The 24,800-nt window shown below is 40.3% G+C and overlaps 1 protein-coding gene across 3 annotated transcripts in view; it reads right to left on the bottom strand.

The window, feature by feature from the left end:
* LOC117914297 overlaps positions 1–24,800 on the bottom strand; it is a 75,097-nt gene that overhangs the window by 6,767 nt on the left and 43,530 nt on the right. For all 3 annotated transcript variants that reach the window (XM_034829566.1, XM_034829565.1, XM_034829567.1), the window contains exon 8: positions 9,571–9,725. In XM_034829566.1, coding sequence (XP_034685457.1) covers positions 9,571–9,725 — 155 coding nt within the window. The remainder of the gene's footprint in view (positions 1–9,570; positions 9,726–24,800) is intronic.

The raw sequence follows: 24,800 nt of genomic DNA, 5'->3' as shown, positions 1-24,800 counted from the left end.
GGCCTATGACCCCTCAAAACATGGAGCAAATCCCCAACCATATCCAGCTCCCAATCATTAAAGTCCCTCAAAAAATTTAGATTCCAACCTCCTTGACCAGAATTTTGATCCCACATTTCCTCAACCGTTGCATTCCTATGAACAACCATGACAAAGAGGTGAGGGAAGTAGTGGAACAGCGTTGTATCAGTACACCAAATATCTGTCCAAAATCTGATTTTGGTGCCCTTCCCAACTAGAAACACCATGTTATCCTAGCATCAAACAAATTCTTTCAAGATTTCCTTCCAAACCCCTACTCCAACCGCCCCATTAGCCTTCTTTGACCTCCATCCAAGACCCTCTTGCCCATACTTCGTCGTGATCACTTGTTTCCAAAGATTATCTTTGTTGCAAGCATACCTCCATATCCACTTACCAAGCAAGGCTTTGTTCAACAAGGCTAGCTTCCTTAGGCCTACCCCACCTTTGTTCTTGTCTATACAAACCAACTCCCATTTAACTAGATGAATTTTCCCCTCCAAGTTTCCCTCTCCCCATAGGAAATCCCTTTGTACTTTCTCTAACCTTCTAGCAACAATCTTGGGCATTCGGAAAATAGACATTTGATAGATTGGCATGCTAGCCAAAGTACTTTTTATGAGTGTGATTCTCCCCCCTTTGGAAATATACTGCCGTTTCCAAAGCACAAGTCTCCTCCTTACTCTCTCTTCCACCCCATCCCACATAGAAGGAGCCTTATTAGGAACCCCTAGTGGAAGACCCAAATACTGAGAGGGCAAGGATCCCACCCTGCAGCCTAACTCTACTGCCAACTCTTCAATCTCATCCACCTCACCAACTGGGATAATTTCACTTTTGGCTAAGTTAATCCTTAGACCTGAAGCAGCTTCAAACCAAAGGAGAATCCAACTTAAGTGAGTTAGGTGCTCTTTGTTTGCCTCACAGAACACAATTATGTCATCAGCAAAGAATAAATGGGAGATGTTCAAAGTGGATCTACTACCACCCCGAATGCTACACCCTAATAAGAATCCCCCCTCCACAGCTCTCCTAATGAGGACATCTAGCTCTTCCATTCCCATAACAAAGAGGTAGGAATATAGGGGATCTCCTTGTCTAAGCCCCTTAGTGCTTGGGAAAAAGCCAGCTGACACCCCATTAACCAGAACTGAGAATTTGGCTGAAAACAAGCAACTCCACATCTACCCTAACCACTTAGACCCAAAGCCCATTTTTTGCAAGACCTTCAACAAAAACATCCAGTTGATGCTGTCATAAGCTTTTTCTATATCCAATTTGCAGATAAGCCCCTTCTCTTTTCTTTTCTGCCACGAGTCTATCACCTCATTTGCAATTAAGAATGCATCAAAAATTTGTCTTCCCGTCACAAAGGCATTCTGGGCAGTGGAAACCACATTTCCAATCACTTTCTTAAGCCTGTAAGCTAGCACTTTAGTCAACAATTTATAAAGCCCCCCCAAAAGGCTGATAGGTCTAAAATCTCCAAGATCCTCAGCCCCACTTTTCTAAGGAATCAATACCAGAAAAGTATTATTGAGGCTCTTAAGAAAAGAGCTATGCTTGTGGAACTCCTTAAACATTTCCAGAATCTCGTCTTTAGCAAAGTCCCAACAGCTTTACCAAAAGGCCACAGTAAAGCCATCCGGACCAGGGGCTTTGTCCCCATTCATCTCCATCAAGGCCGAATGAACCTCGGTCTCTACAAAAGGAATCTACAGATTCTCCGCTTCTTGCTAACTAATTTGATCAAGCTGAAGCCTCCCAATATCCGTCTTCCATCCCGTATCTTCTGAAAGCAGCTGCTGGAAGGCGTTAGCAATTCCTTCCCTCACTTCCTACTCCTCTGAAAGCCACTCATTAATCTTAACTATGTCCAAGGAATTGTTTCTACAATGGGCACTTGCCATACGATGGAAAAAGCCCGTGTTTCTGTCCCCCTCCCTTAACCAGATTTCCCTTGAAAGTTGTCTCCAATGAATTTCCTCCAGAATCACCCACTTTTATAACTTTTTTTTGCTTCTTTTTTTAACTTTGTTTCCTCCACAGTCAAGCTTCTCTCGCTTTCCACTCGGTCCCAGAAATCTACTTGTTGCAAGGCTAAAGATTCCAGCCTCCCAAACACCTCTCTATTCCATATTTTCAACTTCTGTTTGATTTCCTTCATCTTAGCAGCTAATCTAAAGCTAGCACTGCCCCTGACCTCGATCCCCCGCCACCAGCTTCGAATAAGGTCTTTGAATCCCTTAACCTTAAGCCACATGTTTTTGAACCTAAACGGAGAAAGGCCTCTTCTTATCCCACCCCCCACTAGAAGAACTGTGAAGTGATCAGAAACCGGCCAAGGCAGCCTACTTTGGATAACTCCACTAAATTGGTCTAACCAGCTAAGGGACACAAGAAATCTGTCCAGTCTAGCCCATGACTGGTTATTGTGGCCCCCATTCCAAGTGAACTCTTCCCCCTGTAAAGGAAGATCTACCAGCCCTAGATCATCATCAATCTCAACAAATCTCCTCATCGCTGAATTTATTCTTCTCTGACTGCTCCTTTCACTTTAGAGGAGGGTGATGTTAAAATCCCTCCCTAGGCACCAGGGGTCTTCCCAAAGGCCTCTAATCGCCCCAAATTCTTCCCACAGACCATTCCTTTCCACTTTGGTGAACTGCCCATAAACTCCTGTGAACACCCAGACAACCCCATTTTCTACATTCCTAAATCTGCAGGATAGGGTGAAATGGCTTTCCTCCCAATCCAAAATTTCCAGGGACCTCTTGTCCCAGCAAATCAGAATACCTCCCGCAGCCCCCTCCGTATCCAAAGCTCTCCAATCTAAAAATCTCCCAGAGCCTAAACTTCTCACAACACCCTCTGACATAGGTTGAATTTGTGTCTCCTGGATACATAGTAAATCCACCCTTTGGTTCCTTATAAAAGACTTAATAATTTTCCTTTTGGAGCTATCGTTTGCTCTCTTCACATTCCAACTCAGGACTTTTAGCTTCATTGGACAACTATGATTTGACTCCCTTTGCCCTGTGATGGGCCTTTCTGCTTATTCCCCCCCTCATAGTTTACAGAACACTCTAACATTTTTAACTCCCTTTCGAATTTGGACTTTTCCAAAAGCTCTTTGCTATGTATCTTCTCCCGTCTCTTTCTGATTTTAAACAAAAAGCTCAAGATTTCCTTTTCCAATCCCTCCGTCGGGAATTAAAAAGTGGCTGAATTTTGCTAGACTACTTTCCTCCCATTTTTCCTCATTCTCATTTCTCACAGCTTGGGTCTTAGACGTGCCAGAATCCCTCTCCGTACCCCTGGCTTTATCACCGATTCTATTAGCTTCTCCCAAGTCCCAGCAGCCATTGTCATTCTCATTGGATCCCTCATCCACTGTTAACCACGTTGTGTTCTCAACCCGAAATTCCTCCTCTATACCCCCAGAACGATTGTAAAACTCCCCCTCCGGAGCCCGATCAAAATAAAAAGAATTAAGATGAGAAGTCCTCAATGCCCTTTTCCCCTTAGAGTAGAAAACCGACCCATACCTCAGAGCTTCCTCTTCAAGAGCCCGGTCTATCGCTGAGTAGCTAACATTCGTTTGCTGCTTCCTGATATCCTCTGTTTCCCAGGCAACAAAGGGCTCTGTCTCTGAAAGGTTCACTCTTTTGGAAATACTGCAATTCAAAAGGCAGGCCTTCTCCTGAGAGCCTTTGCTTGAGGCTTGGGTTATAAGCGTGACTAGGTCGGCCCTTTCCATACCTTCAAGCCCAATCAACTTTTGGAAATCCATTTCAACAGCCCACCTCCTAGACGATGGGCCTACTTCTGATCCATCATCACCAATCGCCACTTCTTTTAACTTTGAGCCCAAATATCCATTAAGCAAGACAAGCCCACCAGTCCTCCTCGCCTTTTTAGGGCCCACGATTAGGCCTAATGATGTCGACCCAGACACCAGCGCATCGATGGAGGCCCAGCCCCGGATCGCCGGACCTTGGGCCCGGTTTACCATCTCCCAACTCGACCCACTCTCCTGCACACCCCTCACTTCAGCTGACAGGTTCAGTGTCTCGAGCCTCGCGCTAACCAACTCTTCCTCCACGAGTTGCCCCGAGTGTGAAACAACATCACCACTAACCTCATCACTCTTTTGTCCAGATGCTTCACTACAAATCATATGTTTCTTCCTCACCACTGGTCTGAACTCCCACCAGAGTGACAAGAAATAGACGTCCTCCTCCACTTCGATTTCCAACACACTCGGCCTAAAATCTCCTCTCGTTTTAACCAAGATTCGAGCCCACTGAATCTCCCCCAACGTCTTTGTCTTATCATCGACTGCAACGAAACCCTCGCACTCTTCCCCCACTTTTCTCAAAATCGTCAAGCTCTACAGCGAGATTGGAAGCCCAACGATTTTGACCCAGACTTCATTTCTTACCTTCTTCTCTACCCAATAGCCAATCCTAGGGTTCCATTGCTCCAGCCCCAACTGGAGCCCTCCCAACGATCAATTCCCTGAGGATACGACGCGTCTTGCTTCTTCCAGATCTTCAAATTCCAACAAAGCCCTATCCTTCTCCAATCTAGCCAGCCCTAATTTTCCTTTCAGGCCCCAAGATTTTGCCCATAATCTTCCCAATCTCTCCAGGTCCTCTTTTCCTGTTGTTCTGGATTTCCAGCTCGCAACAATGTAATGTTCCAATTTCTGCAAATTTCCTAGTGTTTCCTCCCTTTTAAACTTCACTCTGATTGAGTTTGTAATTCTCCAACTTGGTCTCTTCACTACTTCCGCATACGAACTCTCCAAGGCAGATTTCGTCACGACCCTTGCTTCCTGCTTATTTGCTTTCTGCCAATAGCTCCTTCCATTTGATGTAGTTTCTCCGCCATAGTCACCCATCCCCCTTTGTCTCCTCTGCCTCTCGGAATGAAGATACTAAAGCTCTTCCTTTCCAAATCGACAACCCCTAACCGGAGAAACCACCCCGCTCTGTTTATCCCTCGCATTAGGGAGTACGATCTCCCCTTGTCCTTCCACTCCCTTCCCCATTTTCCTTCTTTCTCGTCCTTAATGTAATGGATAAGGCCCTCTATGAAAAACCCTAGACTCTCTAGTCCCAATCGGACCCATGACGAAACCCCTCTCTTCTTCTCCACGATGAGTACTTGGGGTTTTCCTTTTCTTTCATCTAAAACGATCTCGAACACCTTGGACTCCACTGCAAAGCTACGCTCCTTTCTTCTTCTTCGAATCGTCGCACTATCTTCTCCTTCCTCACCATCGCACTCTCTCTCACTCTCTCCCATAATTTCCATTTCATAGTAGAATTGATGGGGATGAGTCTCCAAAGTCTATTCAAGAAAAGTAAGAAAATGAAGAAATGGACAACTTTTTCTGATTTAGAATTTGGGGATTTTTTTTTCCTTTCTGGGAAATTTCTTCATCAAATAAGTTTCTATATTTTTAAACTTATTATTTTCTAAAAAAAAATTGTAAAGTTTCTATTTGGGCTCTTTTAGATTCTAAAAAGTCTTCTTTATTAGAAACTTTTATCAAAAGAAAATTCTATAAAGTTTTAAGTTTCTAATTCTAAAAGGAAAGCTTTTATTTTCTTTTGAATTTCATCATTTGGCGGATTTAAAACTTCTAGGAATTAATAAATTACTGTATAGGTTAGGTTTCTTTTTTCATGGTTTTAATAAGTTTTTAAAGTTTTCTAAAGCCTATAAATTAGGCTAATTGTTGTAAGGCTTCCAAGGGTTTTATGGATTCTAGCTATGTTATCTGAACATTTCATATGTTACCCATATCAAGGATGACATGTTAAAGACTTAGGTATGAGATATGTGTCCTACATTGCCTACCAGTCATTTATGCATCCAACATCCATCCAACAAAAAAAAAGGCACATATTTTTAGGTTGTTGTAACTTTAGACTCACATTTAACACCATGCCTTAGCTATACACTTAAAGTTTTATATGGTTTGCGGAAAAATAAAATTTACTTATTTAGCCATGGTCCCCATGTCCTAAGATTTTCTTTTTGATAGATAAAATATGAGAATATATTAAAAGCCCTTGGAAAGGGCGCAACAACATACATATGTAGTATACAAAAAACACCCAAGGGTAGAATGAAAGCGAAGAGAACAACATGGGAAAACTAACCAGACACACCACCTACCACCCCAAAAAACCAGGTTTATCCCAAACAACTCTCAAGCCCCCACTTCTTACCACACCAAGAAATGACTCAACTTGAAATCCTCACTGAACAAGAGCTTGATCCCCATTGCTCCTCCCCCTACCCCTAACTATCATAGGAGACCTGTTATAGTTAATCGAGCATTCCAATTTCCGAATCTCCCTCTCAAAACAGGAAGATGAGCTTGGTTCCACCCCGCCGCCCTGAAGCCTTGACACCATGCCCTCTCCTTCCATCCATCTTCCACAAAAGAGAGATAATCTCCTTTTCAAAACCTACTATCAAAATCCCCATATAGCTACTAAAATTAGTTAGCTAATTAAAGAGGTCATCCAAAGGATGCACCTCCCCTGTCAAAACTTCAACTTGGAAGACTCATAACTCCTCAAATTTGACAACATCCTTACAAAAAGGGTCTTCCACAACATTTTCTGGAAACTCCAATAGAGAACTATCTTTGAACAACATCTTTAGCAGTCGATTTCCCTCTCCCAAAGACCCACTAGGAAGCCCCTCTTTTGACTGAGACTTCTTCTCCTAGTAACAACCATCTACCAAGAGTTGATTCAAAGGTCTACCACCATCAATTGGCAATGCAACTGTTGAAATCTCAAAGGAAGAAAAAAAAGACATCCCTCCCTAATGAAAAAAGACTCTCCTACCTTTAAACCTTGCTATTTCTGCCAATAAAGTGTTATCTGTAGAAGAAAAGAGATCAAAGGAATAAAAGGTATAGAATTCTTTTTCTTGATTCTCCTTTAATTTGTAAAGAGACCCACATATATATACATATATTCGTAGCACCGAAACTAGTAACCTTCCTAACCTAATTACACCAAATCCCTTTGATTATGGGGTTGTCCTAATGCACTTCCTTATTACAATATTATACAGCTATAGTTTTCTAATTTCATTCTTCCACACCCCTTCTCAAGCTAGTGAAGAGATGTTTTCCATTCCCAACTTGGATACACTTGCTTGAAACATTGTACTACTTAAACCTTTGGTGAGCATACTTGTAAGTTAGCGGTCAATAGACACATGAGGAGTACAAATCAATTCACTATCTAGCCTCGCCTTAATAAAATGTGATTCAAGACTAAAGAACTCAGAAAAAAAAGGGTCATTTGCAAAATGGACATTGAAAATGCCTATGACCATGTGAACTAGGAGTTCTTATTGGCAGTCATTGAAAAAATGGGCTTTAGGGTTAAATGGGCTAGGTAGATGAGGTGGTGCATTTTCTCTACTCGTTTTTCGATTTTGATTAACGAAATTCCTTTTGGTTTTTTTGTAGTTCCAAAGGTTTGAGATAGGGAGATCTCCTTTCCCCATTTCTTTACATTGTAGTAATGGAGGCGCTTTCTAATTTTTTGAAGAAGGCTTTGGAAGGAGACTTCATTTATGGTTTCTTGTCTAGTAGGAGAGGAGGTGTGGGAAGGGTGGTGTCGCATCCCCTTTCTGCCAATAATACTTTGATTTTCAATGACTTAAACAAGGAGTATTTAAAGGCCTTAAGTTGGACGTTCATGTGGTTCGAGGAGGTTTTTGGCTTAAAAATTAATTTGAATAAAAGAGAGCTAATCCCAATTGGGGAGGTCTCTAATACAAAGAATCTAGTTAGAGTGGTGGGGTGCAAAGTGGGCTCTCTTCTTTCTATTTATTTGGGTCTCCCTTTAGGAGCCTCCTTCAAATCCATTCAACCTTGGGATGTAGTAGAGGACAGAGTTCAGAAAAGACTTGCTTTGTGGAAGAAGCAGTACTTATCAAAAGAAGGGAGATTGACTTTATTAAATAGCACTTTATCTAGCTTGCCTATATATTTCATGCCATTGTTTGTTATCCCTCGTAAGGTGAGTCTTAGATTGGAGAATATCCAAAGGGACTTTCTTTGGTAGGGAGGAAAGCTCTAAAGTAGGCCTCATCTTGGAAGATGCTCAATTGTTGGCTTAGAAAAAAAGGAAGGGGGTTTGGGAGTTAGAAAGTTATCTTTTCTAAATAAGGCCCTTCTTGGAAAGTGGTGTTGGAGATTTGCTTCTAAGAATGATTCCTTTTGGAAACAAGTGGTTGTAAGGAAGTATGGAAAGGAAGAGGGGGGTTGATGTTCTAGAACTTTGAATAAAGGCTATGGGGTGGGTCTTTGGAAAGCAATTCAGTGTGGGTGGAAGGACTTCTATGACATGATTGGCTTTAGGGTGGAAAATGGCAAGAGGGTGAGGTTTTGGAAAGATAGGTAGTGTGGGGAGGAACTCTTAGCTGTGACTTTTCCAGTGTTGCATTCAATTGCCACTAATAAAGAAGTCTGGGTGGTAGATCAAATGTGGAAGCAGGTTAGGGAAGCAAGTTGTTGGAATCCAATGTTCACAAGATAGATAAACCATTGGGAATTAGGTGAGGTGAAGGATTGATTAGAAGGTTGCAAGGACATGCAATCAGAGGAGAAGTAGAGGATGTTATGGTTTGACAATTGCCAAAGGGAGGCACTTTTCTAGTCAAATCTTTCTACTTCTCTTTAGCAGGTTGTTATCCAAAAGGTTTCCCCATAAGCATGGTGTGGAATCCTTGGGTGTCGATAAGAGTCAACTTCTTTGCTTATGAGGCAGTTTGGGAAAAAATTCTAACTCTGGATCTGCTAAAAAGGAGGGGTTGGAGTCTTCTAAACAAAAGTTATTTGTGCAAGGGTGAAAGGGAGTCAGCTAACCATATTCTCCTTCACTGTCCTAAGGCAATCATGTTGTGGCACCTTATTTTTTCTATTTTTTATGTACAATGGGTGATGTTGTTCTCAATCAAGGAGGTCATCATAAGTTGGCAGGGTGCCTTTGTTGGGAAGAAAAGAAAGAAGACCTTGAAAGCAACTCCTTTGTGCGTATTTTGAACCGTATGGAAGGAGAGAAATCGAAGAGCCTTCGAAGACTTTGAACGAACAAACCATGCTATTTTATGCTCCTTTATGTACATGTTTTTGGAGTGGGTTAGGGTACATATAGAGTCTACTTCTTTGTCCTTTTTTTATTTCATTGATTGGTTAGCGGGAGTGTTGTTTTTTGTCTATCCTTCCTTTTTTTGACCTTGTATGCATCATGTACACTTTAGGCACTTTTAATACAATTACTTTACTTATCAAAAAAAAAAAAATGACAAAGCAGCACTTATATGCAAAATACTCATAAAAATTGTCAAGTTTGTATTACCTATGTTTATAAAAACAGCCTTGGGGAAACAAAGAAAATGTTGTAGTTTAAAGCTACATGCATATAACACATAGAGATAGGAGAAAACAGAGACATAGAGAGATGGTGATACACACACACACAGAAAGGGAGAGAAACTTGCTTTATCAACCCATCCAAGTCTTCCACAGAAAGGGAGCATTCCCCACACAAGCCATCAGTTATGAGGTCCTCGGGAGTCTCAGTTCCTCGTACAGCTATCACTACAGATCTTAGATGATGTAGAACCACAACAAAATATGCGGCTTCACACTTTGCCTGATGTTGAGTTAAAAGGGAAAAATTAAGGAGATAATATCAATAAGTTCGTACTTTTTCAGAAATTGAAAACAAAACAAAAAACAAAAACCGATACTTAAGGTAGAGACTTCAAATGTTCTAGCAATGCCTATCTTCAAGGAGATAATCTCACACTTAAAAGTAAAATTGATAATCAAGCTTTGCACTTACCATTCACAGTGCAATAAGCATGTTACTGTTGATGCTTTCACAATGAGATATTGTTCACAGTACTGTAGTACATTGGTATTGATGTTACTGTAGTGCATTACTGCCGATGCTACTTTTGCAATCAATTATTAGGGCTCTTTTATTGGACTCTTTCTACTTTGAGTTCAGTAATGAGCCCTTATGTGTATTTTTAGAAACTTCCCATTTCAGAAAATTTTGAAGTTTTATCTGATATCTATATCATGACTTACTGACCAAAAATGGAACTTGAATCCAATTAGGTTCCTTATGTTTAAAATAAACTCAAAAATAACAAAAATGAGAAAATAAATAAATAAATAAGAGGTGCACAATATTAAAAATATGTATCTGTTCATTACGAATCAATAATGGTAGATGACCAAAACAAATAACAGTATAGTTTTAGGAGGCTAGTTTTTGCAACATGATTTTGGATCTTAGTCAACGTTAAAATGCATATTAGTGTTTTCTATATTCAAAAGGAAGCCTATAATATGAAAAAGGAGGGGCGGGCGCGATATATGAAACTTAGTTCAGGGGGTGGGGGGGAAAACAACATCAAACTAATTGCATAGCCTGTTGGTACGCAGCTAATTTTCTCAAAATTTCAGGTCAAGGGATCCGATCCCATTACCCCTAATATTTTTATCAAAATTTCAAGGAGGAAAATGCACCCCAGGCACCATGTGGCTCCGCCACTGATACTAACACTACTCTCCCTTTTCTTGAACCAAACAACAAGTAGGAGTATCTTGAAAGATTATCACAAAGCATGCAACAGAAAAATTTTAGAGAAAAACACTTCCCAGAAACAGCATGTTGTTGGGTTGTACAATCAAGAAAGCAGAACTCCTAAGGCAAAATTCAAGTGGCAATTAATTCTTCCTTGCTAGTAAAACTTGCAGAGAGTTCTTTTGCCACTAATAAAATTAAATAGATGCTAGAAGAATATAAAATTCTGTTCAAGGGATCAGCTGGTTTCATCCTTCCACAAAATATAGCCAATTTATTAGCACAAATTCAATATATCAGCAAGTTGGAATTAATTTCAACCAAATTTTTCTTCATACAAGATCTCTTCCTGGTGTTCTTTCCTTTTACACTTCTATGGATAATCAAATTCAACTTGGATTTTGTATTTCAAGTATATATTTTCTTGGATATTAATGTTTCCACCTCTTTCACGATACTATACTTTGACATTGCTTTGACATCTCATACATACAAAATACATATATAATACAAGACATGTGAAAGACATAAATAATACAAGATTATTTATTATGATGATGGAAAAACCTCCTCATCTAAAACTAAAAGAAATTAAGCATGTTATGTGCACTGTAGTTGATATTTAAGCATAGCATATATGATACTTAAGCCTTGGAATTTGTTTAGAATATGCAACAATAACTGGTCCATGAGCAATTATTATATTATCATTTCCTTGACTGTTGAATTTTCTAAGTTTAGGTTTACAACCTATATGTAACTTATGTCAAAGGACAGCTTTGCTGTCCACACTTCTTTCCTTATTTCTCCATTTATTATTTTGTACAGTTAGCATACATTATTTAACAGATTATAGTTTACATGTATAGGGCTAGAATCATACGGGAATTTATTTGCTTTTATTTGCTTTCCATGTATAGCATCCTTGTAAAGTCTATATATAATATACAAAACTCAATGCCAAGGTATTCGGCCATTCACACAATATTTTGACAATTTATTCTCTGCTTTCGTAGTGTGGAAATCTTTTAGCTATTGGTCTGATTTCTAGGAGTTTTACAGTTGTAAATTAGTTGACTAGTTGTCTTTGTTTGGTATTTTCTATAACAAGGAGATTTTGGTAGCATGTTACCCGATTTTTTTTTTTTATATATCAGAAATGAAGAAAAATATATTAAAAGAAAAAAAGATACAAGAGAAAGAGAAGAAACAAGAGAATGATGAGAGGTCCTTCCCACAAAAACAAAAACTGAACAAAAGAGAAAACACCCAACTTTAGAAAACTAAATACAAAGAAAAACTCCAACACTCTCAAACTTTTGAAACGCAAACCACAGTCCAATTGAGTTGTAAAACACTAAGAAGAACTCTAATAAAAGTTGCAATACAAGAGGCCCAAAGAGAGGAATAGAAAAGAAGCAAGTCCCATAACATCTCTTCCGTTCTCCCCTCATCCTCAAAAATCCTATTGTTTCTCTCTTGCCTCACCATCCATAACAAAGTGAGGCAAGCGATTTGCCAAAGTATCTTGTCTATTAATGAATTCCCCAAACCTTTAAAAGCAATAACCATCATGTCCACAATACTTCTTGGAGGGACCCAAGCCAACCCTGTTAGATTGAACAACTTGTGCCAGAGTCCAATGGTAACAGGACAATGAAGAAAAAGGTGGTCAATCAATTCTCCGTTTCCTTTGCAAAGAATGCACCATTGAGGACAGAGGGATTTGTAAGGTTTTCTCAATTGCAACTTGTCATTGGTGTTTACCTTCCCATGTACTACTAACCAAGCGAGGGCCTTAACCTTTGAGGGGGCTTTTGAACTCCACAAAAACTTGGCCGGAAGGAACAAGATAGGATTTGAGACTTTTGACAAGGCCAAGAAAAAAAATTTCATTGAAAACAAGTCAGATGAGGACAAAGACCAAGCTCTTGAATCTGCCAAAGAAGGAGAGAAAAACACTGAACTAAGGGAGGACATGATTCTCTGAAGGAGATCAATTTCTATATCAGTAAGATTAAGATGAAAATTAAAATTCCAAGACAATGGAAAGGAATTGCCAAGGACATTTGAGACAATGAGGTTTTTCACAGAACTAGGATTGCAAAACTTGATGAAGACAAACAATCCCTCATCCAAGATCTCCATTTCGGGTTGAACCCCTTCCTTTCTAGCACATGATCTAAAAAGCCCCAATCCACATGATCATAGGTCTTCTCAAAATCGATTTTGAAGACCACCCCTTCCTCCCCTGACCTTCTTTTCTCATCTACCACTTCATTGGCTATCAACACAGCATCCAAAATGTGTCTCCCTTCAACAAAGGCTCCTTGAGAGCCAAAGATTGTTTCATAGAGGACTTTGTATAAACGCCCTGATAAGACCTTAACAATTATCTTATATAAACTTGTAACCAAGCTAATAGATCTAAAATCTGAAATTTTAAAAGTTTGGCTTTTCTTAGGCACTAGAGCAATGAAGGTCATGATTGTACTTTGATTTATTATCCCATTGGTGTGGAACTCTAGAAACACCCTCATGAGGTCCTCTTTGATTACATCCCAACACTCTTGATATACTGCAATAGTAAAACCATAAGGACCTGGGGTCTTTTCCTTATTCAATTGGAAAATTGCCAATCGTACCTCCTCTTCAGAAAAAAGCCTGTCCTACCAAACAACACTCTCCAAAAATAGGAACCCAATCTAACCCTTCAACCCTCCAAGAAGCACCTTCGGGTTTGGAGTAGAGTTTCACAAAGAAATTTACAATCTCCTCTAAGATAATCTCAATGTTGCTTAAAGTCACCCCCCTCTCAGAGATCAAAGACTTAATGAACTTCCTGCTTCGCCTTCCATTGGTCATTCTATGAAAGAACTTAGAATTGTAATCCCCTTCTTTTATCCACTTGACCCTAGATTTTTGTCTCCAATGAACCTCTTCCTTTAATAACAAATCCTTTAACTCCCTTTTTCTTAAGGTCCTTTCTGATAACAAATCAAGATTCAAGTTCCCTTCTTGATCAATTAGATTAATTCTACCTAAGTTCGAAAGAATGAAAATTTTCCTCTCTCTTAAATCTCCAAAGGCCACTTTATTCCAGTCTTTCAACTTTGATTTAACAAACTTTAATTTCCTCATGAGCTTGTGACCTTCCCAACCTTCAACCGTACACTCTTGCCACTAATCACTAAAATTCTCCTTAAACTTAGGATGGAGCAACCACATATTCTCAAACCTGAAAGGAGTAGGACCCCATTTTAAAGGATTACTTTTCAAACAAATTGGGCTATGATCTGAGGTCCATCTAGGAAGCGCCTCTTGAAGACTTTGAGAGAAAAAAGAATCTCACTCAGAAGAAAACAAAAACCTATCCAACCTCTTGCAAATAGGAGCAACTTGCATGTTTGACCAAGTAAAAGCCGCATTTCTTAGAAGGGGATCCAACAAACCACTCTCCCTTATAAACTCGTCAAAACACCTCATGTTGAATGTTAACCTAGAATTACCCATTTTCTCAGAGATCCTCCTAATTACATTAAAGTCCCTTCCTACACACCACATTGGGAAAGTCGGACCATACAAGTCTTGAAGCTCCAACCAAAAATCCCTCCTCCACAAAGGCTTATTCAGGCCATACACTGAAGTTAACCAAAAAGACCTTTCCTCACCAGAATTCAGCTTCACAGTTATAGAGAAAGACCCTAACACCTTCTCTGTACACTTTAACTTATTTAAATCCCACATAATCACAGACGCCACAGCTTTCTCACACAATCTCTTCATCCAAAACCTTGTGTGGCATGCACCATAGTACATCTAGTGGCCAGTTTAAAATATCAGTAGTTATCAGAGGAGTTTTCTTGTATCTGTTGACATGGCACACACCCTGCACTCTAATTACATGGATAATCATGACCTCCTGGTTGGATCCAAGAGCACTCATTGAGTTCAAAGTTAGGGATAGAATGCATTGGACCAAATTGACTGGTTTGAAAAGATAATTAGAGTAATTTCTACTTTTGTTGAGTTCCTTTGTAACCTTGAAGACCATGCGCATCATACCGTCACTTGCACTTTTAATGAAATCTGATGAAGTGATTGACAGATTCTTTGCTGCCCAGGCAATGGCTAGTCTTGTTTGTAATGGAAGTAGGGGAATAAATCTTACAATTGCAAATTCAGGTGCAGTTGCTGAGTTAATAACCCTAATTGGTTACATAGAATCAGATATGCCAAACCTTGTTGCTTTATCCGAAGAGTTTTGTCTGGTTAGGAAACCTGATCAAGTTGTTCTGGAAAATATTTTTGAAATTGAAGACATAAGAGTTGGTTCCACTGCTCGCAAATCTATGCCTCTATTAGTGGATCTTTTGAGACCAATTCCAGATAGGCCAGGTGCCCCTCCAATTGCTGTTCAACTATTGACTCGTATTGCAGATGGAAGTGATACAAACAAACTGATCATGGCTGAAGCTGGAGCATTGGATGTTCTAACCAAGTACTTGTCTTCGAGCCCTCAAGACTCTTCTGAGGCCATAGTGTCTGAACTGTTGAGAATACTATTTAGCAATCCTGATCTTCTTCGTTACGAAGCATCAATCGGTTCCTTGAATCAACTAATAGCTGTGCTGCGTTTGGGGTCAAGAAATGCTAGATTCAGTGTTGCTGATGCTTTGGAGGCTCTTTCTTCAAAGTCAACCAGAGCTAAGAAAGCTGTTGTGGATGCAGATGGTGCGCCAGTTCTCATTGGGGCTATAGTTGCTCCATCTAAAGAGTGCATGCAAGGGGAGTGTGGCCAAGCTCTACAGGGGCATGCAACACAAGCTCTAGCGAACATCTGCAGTGGGATGTCTGCTTTAATAATGTATCTTGGAGAACTTCCCCAATCCCCCAGATTAGCCGCACCAGTTGCCAATATAATTGGAGCACTTGCCTATTCTTTAATGGTATTTGAGCAGCAATCTGTTATTGAAGAAGAACCTTTTGATGCGACTCAGATTGAAGATATTCTAGTAATGCCACTAAAACCCAGTGAACATGGGCTCTGAAACGAATACATTCAGTTTCTTTCCAGACAACCAGCGATCTGCAGTGTTCTCCCCATGCAATTCATTTCAGCAATGTAGTCTCAAGTACATTCCCAGACCTCACTCCAGCATTGGCTACCTTGGTGCACATTACCCTCCTCCTAATCTTTTTCTTTTCTTTTTTCTTTCCTTCTCTTTGTGATCTTACACATCTTAAATCCAGATTTCAAAACCTTTTTCTGTCAAAATAACTCTAGTTTTCTTTAAAATTCCTTAGGAGTTTCTAGGCATAAAATCCAGATTTTAACATACTATTTGCTGCCATTTTCCTTCTAGCACGCATTTTCACTATTTTCTACTAATTTTCTTGTTTTTCTTAAGCAAGCATGAATAAACTTCATGATTCCCAATAATGGAACTCATTGAACCAATTCATGCAAAAGTAATTAGGGCTTTGGTGGGGGCCCAACATCCATGATATTTTCTTCACTATTGTTTGTTCAATATTTGATTGATTGTGCTTCCTCCTTGGGGTACATGAGATTATTTTGAATCTGTTATAGGGCTAACCTTGTTTCCCATAGAGGCATATTAACTTGCTATCCAGGTACGCTCCCTCTCACCTACTTTCGAGAATTCTATGGACACGTATGTTATTGATGACTATATCCATACTTGATATAATCCTTGGGTGCTTAGATGTATGCTTGATTTGCTTAGGTAAAACACATGTTGTGCGCTATATTTCTATACTAACTTTGATGTTTTATGATAGCACTTAAGAAGAAATCTAGGTACACATCCTAACCTTCCTTTGTGATTGTGATTTGATTTCTTTTTTGGCATACTAGTTTTGGAATCGCCTTAGCCTACCTAAGTACCTTCAATCAATTGATTATTTGCCACTTTTCCCTTAACTTAGTCATTAGAGACCTCTTTAGGGCTAAGAGGGGTGCTACCTCTTAGAGGTACCTTCCCAATAGGTAACCTGATCCCCAAACCAAGACTCAGGTTTTTCAAGACTTGTTTTTCCAAAACTATGGAGTCACTTCTTTAGGGTTTTCTTTCTTGTTTTATTTTCTCTTTTAAAATAAAATAAAATAAGTGGCGACTCCAACTTTTCCAAAACTAATTTTTCACCAATAAAAATGAGTCTTGCCATTGAGTGGGGACGCACGTGAAAAATGCAGGTCCACAAACAGACATCTTTCCTTTGGGCTTGTCTACTAAATCCTAGGTTCGGTTTTTTTCCAGAGCTTTTATTTCCTCCATTGAGGATCTTGTAGAGCCTCATGAATATTATTAGATAGTGTACAGTTATTTAGGTTATTTACTTTTCCTTTTCTTTCCTTATTGTATTGTGGGTCCCACTAACATGTATATATATACCCAAGTCCAATGTGTATTATTAACAGTTTTTCAATAACAAAAATTATGGATTCTCCATTTTCTCTCTTTTCACATGGTATCAGAGCCTAGGGAGAAAAAAACCTTAATTATTTTCGGTTTATCCGTGAATCCATTCCGGGAAATCTTCTAGTGACTGTGTTTCATTCCGGTCACCTTTCCCATCTCCTAAAGCTTTCTGATCAACCGTATTGCCGTCAGAAAACCCTCACCGCCAGCGACTTTTCCGGCGACCTTTTTCAGGCGAAGTCCTTTTCCGACACCGACCATACCATCAGGTGCGCAAGGAGGAGATCTTCAAGTTTTCTCAAAGCACCAGAGGGAGATTCTCAGCCACGCAGCGGCCACGCGCTTTTCTTCTCCAGTGGCCTGAACCTCACGCGCCGGCACGTGAGGGCGCATGGAGCACTTTCCAGCCACGCGCTTCCAACTTCAGCCTCGCCTGACGCCGTCTACCCACCTTCCATCTTTGCTTGTTCCATCCGAGCCCCGAAAGTGCATTTTTTGGGGTTTTTTGTCTCCGCAGGCCCTCTAAACAGCCTTTCCGACGACCTCCGGTGACTTCCTCTCCACCCCGAGCCCTGCACGTGTCTTAGGAAGTGTTCTTCTACCTTTCCAGTAGTGCCACATTTGTTTTTCTTTACAATTTGGTCTCTCACAGCCGCGGATCCTCGGTTTTTCTTCTTTCAGCTGCGATCTAAAGCCGTATTAGGGTTATCTTCGATCCAAACATATTTCGTTCTCCAAATAAGTAGATATGGCTACTAAAAGTTCCATTTTTTCCTCTGTCATATCTGAATCTCCTATGATTACTTTGGAGAAATTGCTTGGCAGTGAAAATTATTTGTCCTGGTCTGCCTCTGTGGAGCTTTGGTTTATGAATCAAGGTTATGAGGATCACCTTGTTACGCAGGAGACGGATATCCCTGAGGTTGACAAAGTACAATGGAGGAAGATAGATGCACAGTTATGTAGTGTGTTATGGCAATCAGTTGATCCTAAGATTCTGCTTCATCTTCGGGCCTACAAAACATGCTTTAAATTTTGGAATAAGGTGAAAGGGCTATACACGAATGATATCCAAGGTCTTTATAAGGTGGCTTCTTCTATTGTCAATGTCAGACAACAAGACATGGATTTATCTACTTATATTGGCCAAATTGCCTCTCTTAAAGAGGAATTCTTGATCGTGATGCCTCTTACTACTGATGTTGGGGATCAACGAACACAGATTGACAAGTTCTTCATGGTTCTTATGCTTATTGGCCTCCGTCCAGATCTCGAGAGCGTCCGCGATCAAATTCTTGGCAGTTCCTCCGTTCCATCCTTGGATGATGTGTTTGCTCGCCTCCTCCGTATCTCCTCCACTCAGACTTTGCCATCTGATAACACTTCAGATTCTTCAGTGTTAGTTTCTCAAACTAACTCTCGAGGAGGACGTAGTGGTAACCGAGGTAGAGGTCAACGTCTTCATTGCACCTATTGCAATAAGCTTGGTCACACTCGTGATCGGTGTTATCAGTTATATGGGCGGCCTCCCCGCACTGCCCACGTGGCCCAGTCATCTGATCCTTAGTTGCCTCAGCCTCCCAGTTCCTCCACATCTCAGGGTATTTCCCTCACTGACAGTGAGTATGATGACTATCTCCGCTATCAGGCCACCAAGTCAGCTTCTGTTGCTTCTGTTGCCCAGACTGGTAATGTTTCTGCTTGTCTTACCCACACATCTTCTCTTGGACCTTGGATTCTAGATTCTGGCGCTTCTGATCACATATCTGGTAATAAGGATCTTTTCTCTTCCATTACTACTACCTCTGTCTTACCTACTGTTACTTTAGCTAATGGTTCCCAAACTATGGCTAAAGGTTTTGGTTTCGCTCATCCTCTCCCTTCCCTACCTCTCCATTCTGTCCTTTATGCCCCTAAGTGTCCTTTTAATCTTATTTCCATCAGCAAAATAACTCGCACTCTTAACTGTTCTATCAGTTTCTCTAATAAATTTGTGACCTTGCAGGACCGGAGTACGGGGAAGACGATTGGCATAGGACGTGAGTCTCAAGGCCCCTATCACCTCACCTCACCTTCAACTCCTACAGTTTGCATTTCCACTGATGCTCCCCTCCTCATCCACAGTCGCCTAAGCCACCCTAGTCTATCCAAGTTCCAGAAAATGGTCCCTCGTTTTTCATCTTTGTCGTCACTTGCGTGTGAATCCTGTCAGCTTGGGAAACATACTCGTGTCTCGTTCCTAAAGCGTTTGAATAATCAGGCAAAGTCTCCTTTTGAACTTATCCACACTGATGTTTGGGGTCCTTGTCGGACCGCGTCTACTTTAGGATTTCAGTATTTTGTCACTTTCATTGATGACTATTCTCGATGTACTTGGTTATTTTTAATGAAAAATCGAACTGAGTTATTCTCTATTTTCCAGAAATTTTATGTTGAAATCCAAACCCAGTTCAATATTTCTATTCGTGTGTTGTGCAGTGACAATGCCAGGGAATATTTTTCTACACCATTTACTTCATTTATGTCCCAACATGGGATCCTTCATCAGTCTTCTTATGCTTATACTCCTCAACAAAATGGAGTAGCTGAACGTAAGAATTGACATCTTGTTGAGACAACTCGTACTCTCCTTCTCCATAGTAATGTTCCTTTTCGTTTTTCGGGGGACGCTGTTCTTATAGCATGTTATTTGATTAATCGTATGCCCTCATCTGTATTACACGATCAGATTCCTCATTCCCTTCTTTTCCCTGACCAACCACTTTATTTCCTTCCTCCTCGTGTTTTTGGTTGTACTTGCTTTGTTCATATTCTCACTCCTGGACAGGACAAACTTTCAGTCAAAGCCACAAAATGCATCTTCTTGGGATATTCCAAACTTCAAAAGGGTTATCGTTGTTATTCTTCTGAGACTCATCGCTACTTTCTCTCCGCTGATGTCACTTTCTTTGAGGACTCACCGTTCTTCTCCACCTCTGAGTCTCTTCCTGTTTCTGAAGTCTTACCCCTTCCCATTATCTCCCCACCTGATGCAGTGCCTTCTCGCCCACTTCAGGTTTATCATCGTCATCATCGTGTCGTTGTTCCTCCTTAACTCACTTCCTATCCCTTCGGCTTCTCCTGCCCCGACTCTGCCTCCTTCTGCTGACTTACCCATTGCTCTTCGAAAAGGTAATCGATCCACTCATAATCCTCATTCCATTCACAATTTTTTGAGTTACCATCGATTATCTTCACCCTATTCTGCATTTGTTTATGCTATATCTTCTATTTCTCTTCCCAAGAGCACCCCTAAGGCTCTTTCCCATCCAGGCTGGCGACAGGCAATGGTAGATGAAATGGTTGTTTTACACTCCAATGGCACTTGGGATCTTGTTGTTTTACCCTCTAGTAAATATACAGTTGGTTGTCGTTGGGTCTACACAGTTAAGGTTGGCCCTGATGGTCAGGTTGATCGCCTTAAGGCCCGCTTAGTTGCTAAAGGTTATACTCAGGTTTATGGTTCTGATTATGGTAACACTTTCTCTCCTGTTGCCAAGATAGTTTTTGTTCGTCTATTGCTCTCCATGGCTGCTATGCGTTCTTGGCCTCTTTATCAGTTAGATATTAAAAATGTTTTCCTTCATGGGGATTTTGCTGAGGAAGTTTATATGGAGAAACCACCTGGTTTTGTTGCTCAGGGGGAGTCTGGTTTAGTGTGTAGGTTACGTCGTTCTTTATACGGCTTAAAACAATCTCCTCGAGCATGGTTTAGCCGTTTTAGTTCTGTTGTTCAAGAGTTTGGCATGTTCCGCAGTATAACAGACCATCCCGTTTTCTATCATCATAACTCTACGAGGCAGTGTATTTATCTGGTAGTTTATGTGGACGACATCGTCATTACAGGCAGTGATCAAAATGGTATTCAGAAACTAAAGCAACACCTTTTCACCCACTTTCAGACTAAAGACTTGAGGAAACTCAAGTATTTCTTAGGGCTTGAGATAGCTCAATCCAGTTCCGGTGTGGTTCTTTCCCAAAGGAAGTATGCTTTAGACATCTTGGAAGAAACCGGTATGTTAGACTGTAAACCGGTAGACACTCCTATGGATCCAAATGTCAAACTTATACCAGGACAAGGGGAGCCTTTAGGAGATCCTGGGAGATATCGGCGACTTGTAGGTAAACTAGACTACCTCACCATTACTCGTCCTGACATTTCTTTTCCTGTAAGTGTTGTTAGCCAATTCCTACAGTCACCATGTGATAGCCATTGGGATGCTGTAATCCGCATTCTTCGATATATCAAAAGCACACCATGCCAAGGTGTGTTGTACGAGAACAGAGGTGATACCCAGGTTGTTGGTTACACAGATGCAGATTGGGCTGGCTCACCCACAGATAGACGTTCCACTTCCGGGTATTGTGTTTTTATTAGAGGTAACCTAATATCCTGGAAGAGTAAGAAACAAGATGTAGTGGCAAGATCTAGTGCTGAAGCCGAGTATCAAGCTATAGCTCTGGCAACATGTGAACTCATATGGCTGAAACATCTTCTTTGGGAGTTGAGATTTGGAAATGATGAACAGATGAAGCTCATCTGTGAGAACCAAGCCGCTTTGCATATTGCATCAAATCCAGTCTTCCATGAAAGGACCAAACACATTGAAGTTGACTATCACTTCATTAGAGAGAAGATCGCATCAGGATGTGTGGCAACTAGTTTTGTCAATTCAAATGATCAACTAGCAAATATTTTTACTAAATCTCTCAGAGGTCCTAGAATTAAATACATTTGTAACAAGCTTGGTGCATATAACATATATGCTCCAGCTTGAGGGGGAGTGTTAGATAGTGTACAGTTATTTAGGTTATTTACTTTTCCTTTTCCTTTTCTTTCCTTATTGTATTGTGGGTCCTGTCAAAATATTATGTGAATGACCGAATACCTTAGCCTTAAGTTTTGTATATTATATATAGACTTTACAAGGATGCTATACATGGAAAACAAATAAAAGCAAATAAATTCCAGCATGATTCTAGTCCTATATATGTAAACTATAATTTGTCCAATAATGTATGCTAACTGTACAGAATAATAAATGGAGAAATAAGGAAACAATTGTGGGCTAAAATAAGGAAAGAAGTGTGGGTTAAAATAAGGAAAGAAGTGTGGACAGCAAAGCTGTCCTTTGACAGCCCCCCTCAAATTGATGCAGGTTGATCAACAAGCATCAATTTGCTACTTAGCAAGCAATGTTGATGACGAGGGAGAGCCTTGGTGAAGATATCAGCAATTTGTAAGTCAGTGGAAATATGTGGAAGAGTGATAACACGAGCTTCAAAGGCTTCACGGATAGAGTGATAGTCCACTTCAATATGCTTTGTGCGCTCATGATAGACAGGATTGGCCGTGATCTGAATAGCACTTGTATTATCGGCATGTAGAGGTGTAGGATCAGTCTCAGAAAAATCTAACTCCGCAAGCAAACCTCGAAGCCAAATGATTTCAGAACAAGCAAGAGACATCGCCCGATACTCAGATTTCGTAGATGACTTAGAGACTCTGTCTTGCTTCTTACTTTTCACAAACATCTTAAACTAAAACTCCCAACTAAGATAGTTTTTGCCATTGAAACGAACAATAGAATATTCTCCAGACATTATGAAGACAGAAATAGCCTAGGAATAAAAAAAAAAAAAAAAAAAAAAAAAAAAGAACCCAAAAGCTGGGCTAGAGTCCGAGAGCCCCTAAGGCTAAATCCGAGAGCCCCTAGGGCTAAATCCGAGAGCCCTTAAGGCTAAATCCGAGAGCCCCTAGGGCTAAATCCGAGAGCCCCTATGGCTAAATCCGAGAGCCCTTAGGGCTAAATCCGAGAAAACCCAAAGAAAAACTAGAAAGCGTGTAAACTCTAGGTTTAGAACACAAGCTCTGATACCATGTCAAAATATTATGTGAATGACCGAATACCTTAGCCTTAAGTTTTGTATATTATATATAGACTTTACAAGGATGCTATACATGGAAAACAAATAAAAGCAAATAAATTCCAGCATGATTCTAGTCCTATATATGTAAACTATAATTTGTCCAATAATGTATGCTAACTGTACAGAATAATAAATGGAGAAATAAGGAAACAATTGTGGGCTAAAATAAGGAAAGAAGTGTGGGTTAAAATAAGGAAAGAAGTGTGGACAGCAAAGCTGTCCTTTGACAGGTCCCACTAACATGTATATATATACCCAAGTCTAATGTGTATTATTAACAGTTTTTCAATAACAAAAATTAAGGATTCTCCCTTTTCTCTCTTTTCACAAATATGTTTCGGAACTTCTTCTCCTGAAAGTTTGGAAATAAACACTTGAAATTGAGGTGAGAGATGATTATATGACACAAAATTGGATATTGGGTGTTGAGTACATGATTGAACTCCCTTCTCATGGCTATAGGCAAATCAAGGTCGCTTACCTCAGGAATGACAATTGGTTATGATTCTTGACAGCACTGTTGGTCCATTTTGGTTTCTACTATTCTCGGCTTACTCCTTGAATAGACATGAAGTTCTGGTTGCTGCAGTGAATCTCCCCCTGGCCTTGAATCTGTTTTTGTTGTTGACACCCCAGGTTGAGCTGGGTTAGGTTGTTCTGGTTTGTTAGTTTCAAACACTGGCTGGTTAAGGAGGTGTTCTGGCTGTTCAGTTGGGTGAGAAGGCCGGTTTAATAGTTGTTCTGGTGACACAGCTAGGTTAGGCAGCAAGTTTGGTGGTTGTTTTGGCATAGAAGGCTGATTTAATAGTTGTTCTAGTGAGACAGCTGGGTTAGGCAACAAGTTTGGAGGCTGTTTTGGCAGTGGGCTCAGCAATGATAATTCCCAAAAATTCTCTTTACTTACAACAGAAAATTACATGATAGTTTTAGGACATGAAGAACATTGAAAAGGGTTATATGAGGCCCTAAAATTATAGTACCAGTCCCTGCAACAGTAGCAAGGGATCCATCTGCAATTTTGACTTTAATGTGCCCAGAACCTAGAGTATAAATAGAAAAAAAACCTTGCACAACCTCTCATATGGTCTGTTGCCCCTGAATCTATGATCCAAGGGTTGAATTTTTCTATTGTTTCACTCAAAGCAGTTCAAAATGTACCTTTCTGGGCTAGGAATGATGAGTTAATTAGGTTATGGAATGTATTAGTGCCTGATTGTGTTGGTACCAAGGCTGAGGATGGTGTTAACAATTTGTAGAGCTGCTCAAACTGCTCCTTGTTTAAGGAAATATTGACAAAATTCTCTCCTGGCTTCTGTTCAGTATCCGAGGTGGTCTGATATCCCTTGGGTTCCCTCCAAGTGCCTCTGTTATCTCTGAAATTCAGTGGCTTGCCATTCAACTTCCAGCAGTTTTCACGACTGTGATTGGATCTCTGATAATGATCACACCAAAGGTTGTCGTTTTTTCTGTTGTTGCTCGTATCTCCACGGGGACTGTCATTTTTACGGGCAGCCAGGGAACATTAGTATCGTCAGCAACAATAGGAGTCTTTACCCCACCAAGTATCACATGTTTACGTGTCTCCTCTCTCCTCACCTCTGCGAAGATTTCTTCAATAACTGGAAGTGGCTTTATGCCAAGAAGTCGACAACGAACCTCATCCAATTCCTTGTTGAGCCCTGCTAAGAAGTCATAGATCCTTTCCTTCTTAATC

Source organism: Vitis riparia, chromosome 5, assembly GCF_004353265.1.
Source record: "Vitis riparia cultivar Riparia Gloire de Montpellier isolate 1030 chromosome 5, EGFV_Vit.rip_1.0, whole genome shotgun sequence".
Lineage (NCBI taxonomy): Eukaryota > Viridiplantae > Streptophyta > Magnoliopsida > Vitales > Vitaceae > Vitis > Vitis riparia.
This window is presented reverse-complemented; position numbering and strand designations above follow the sequence as displayed.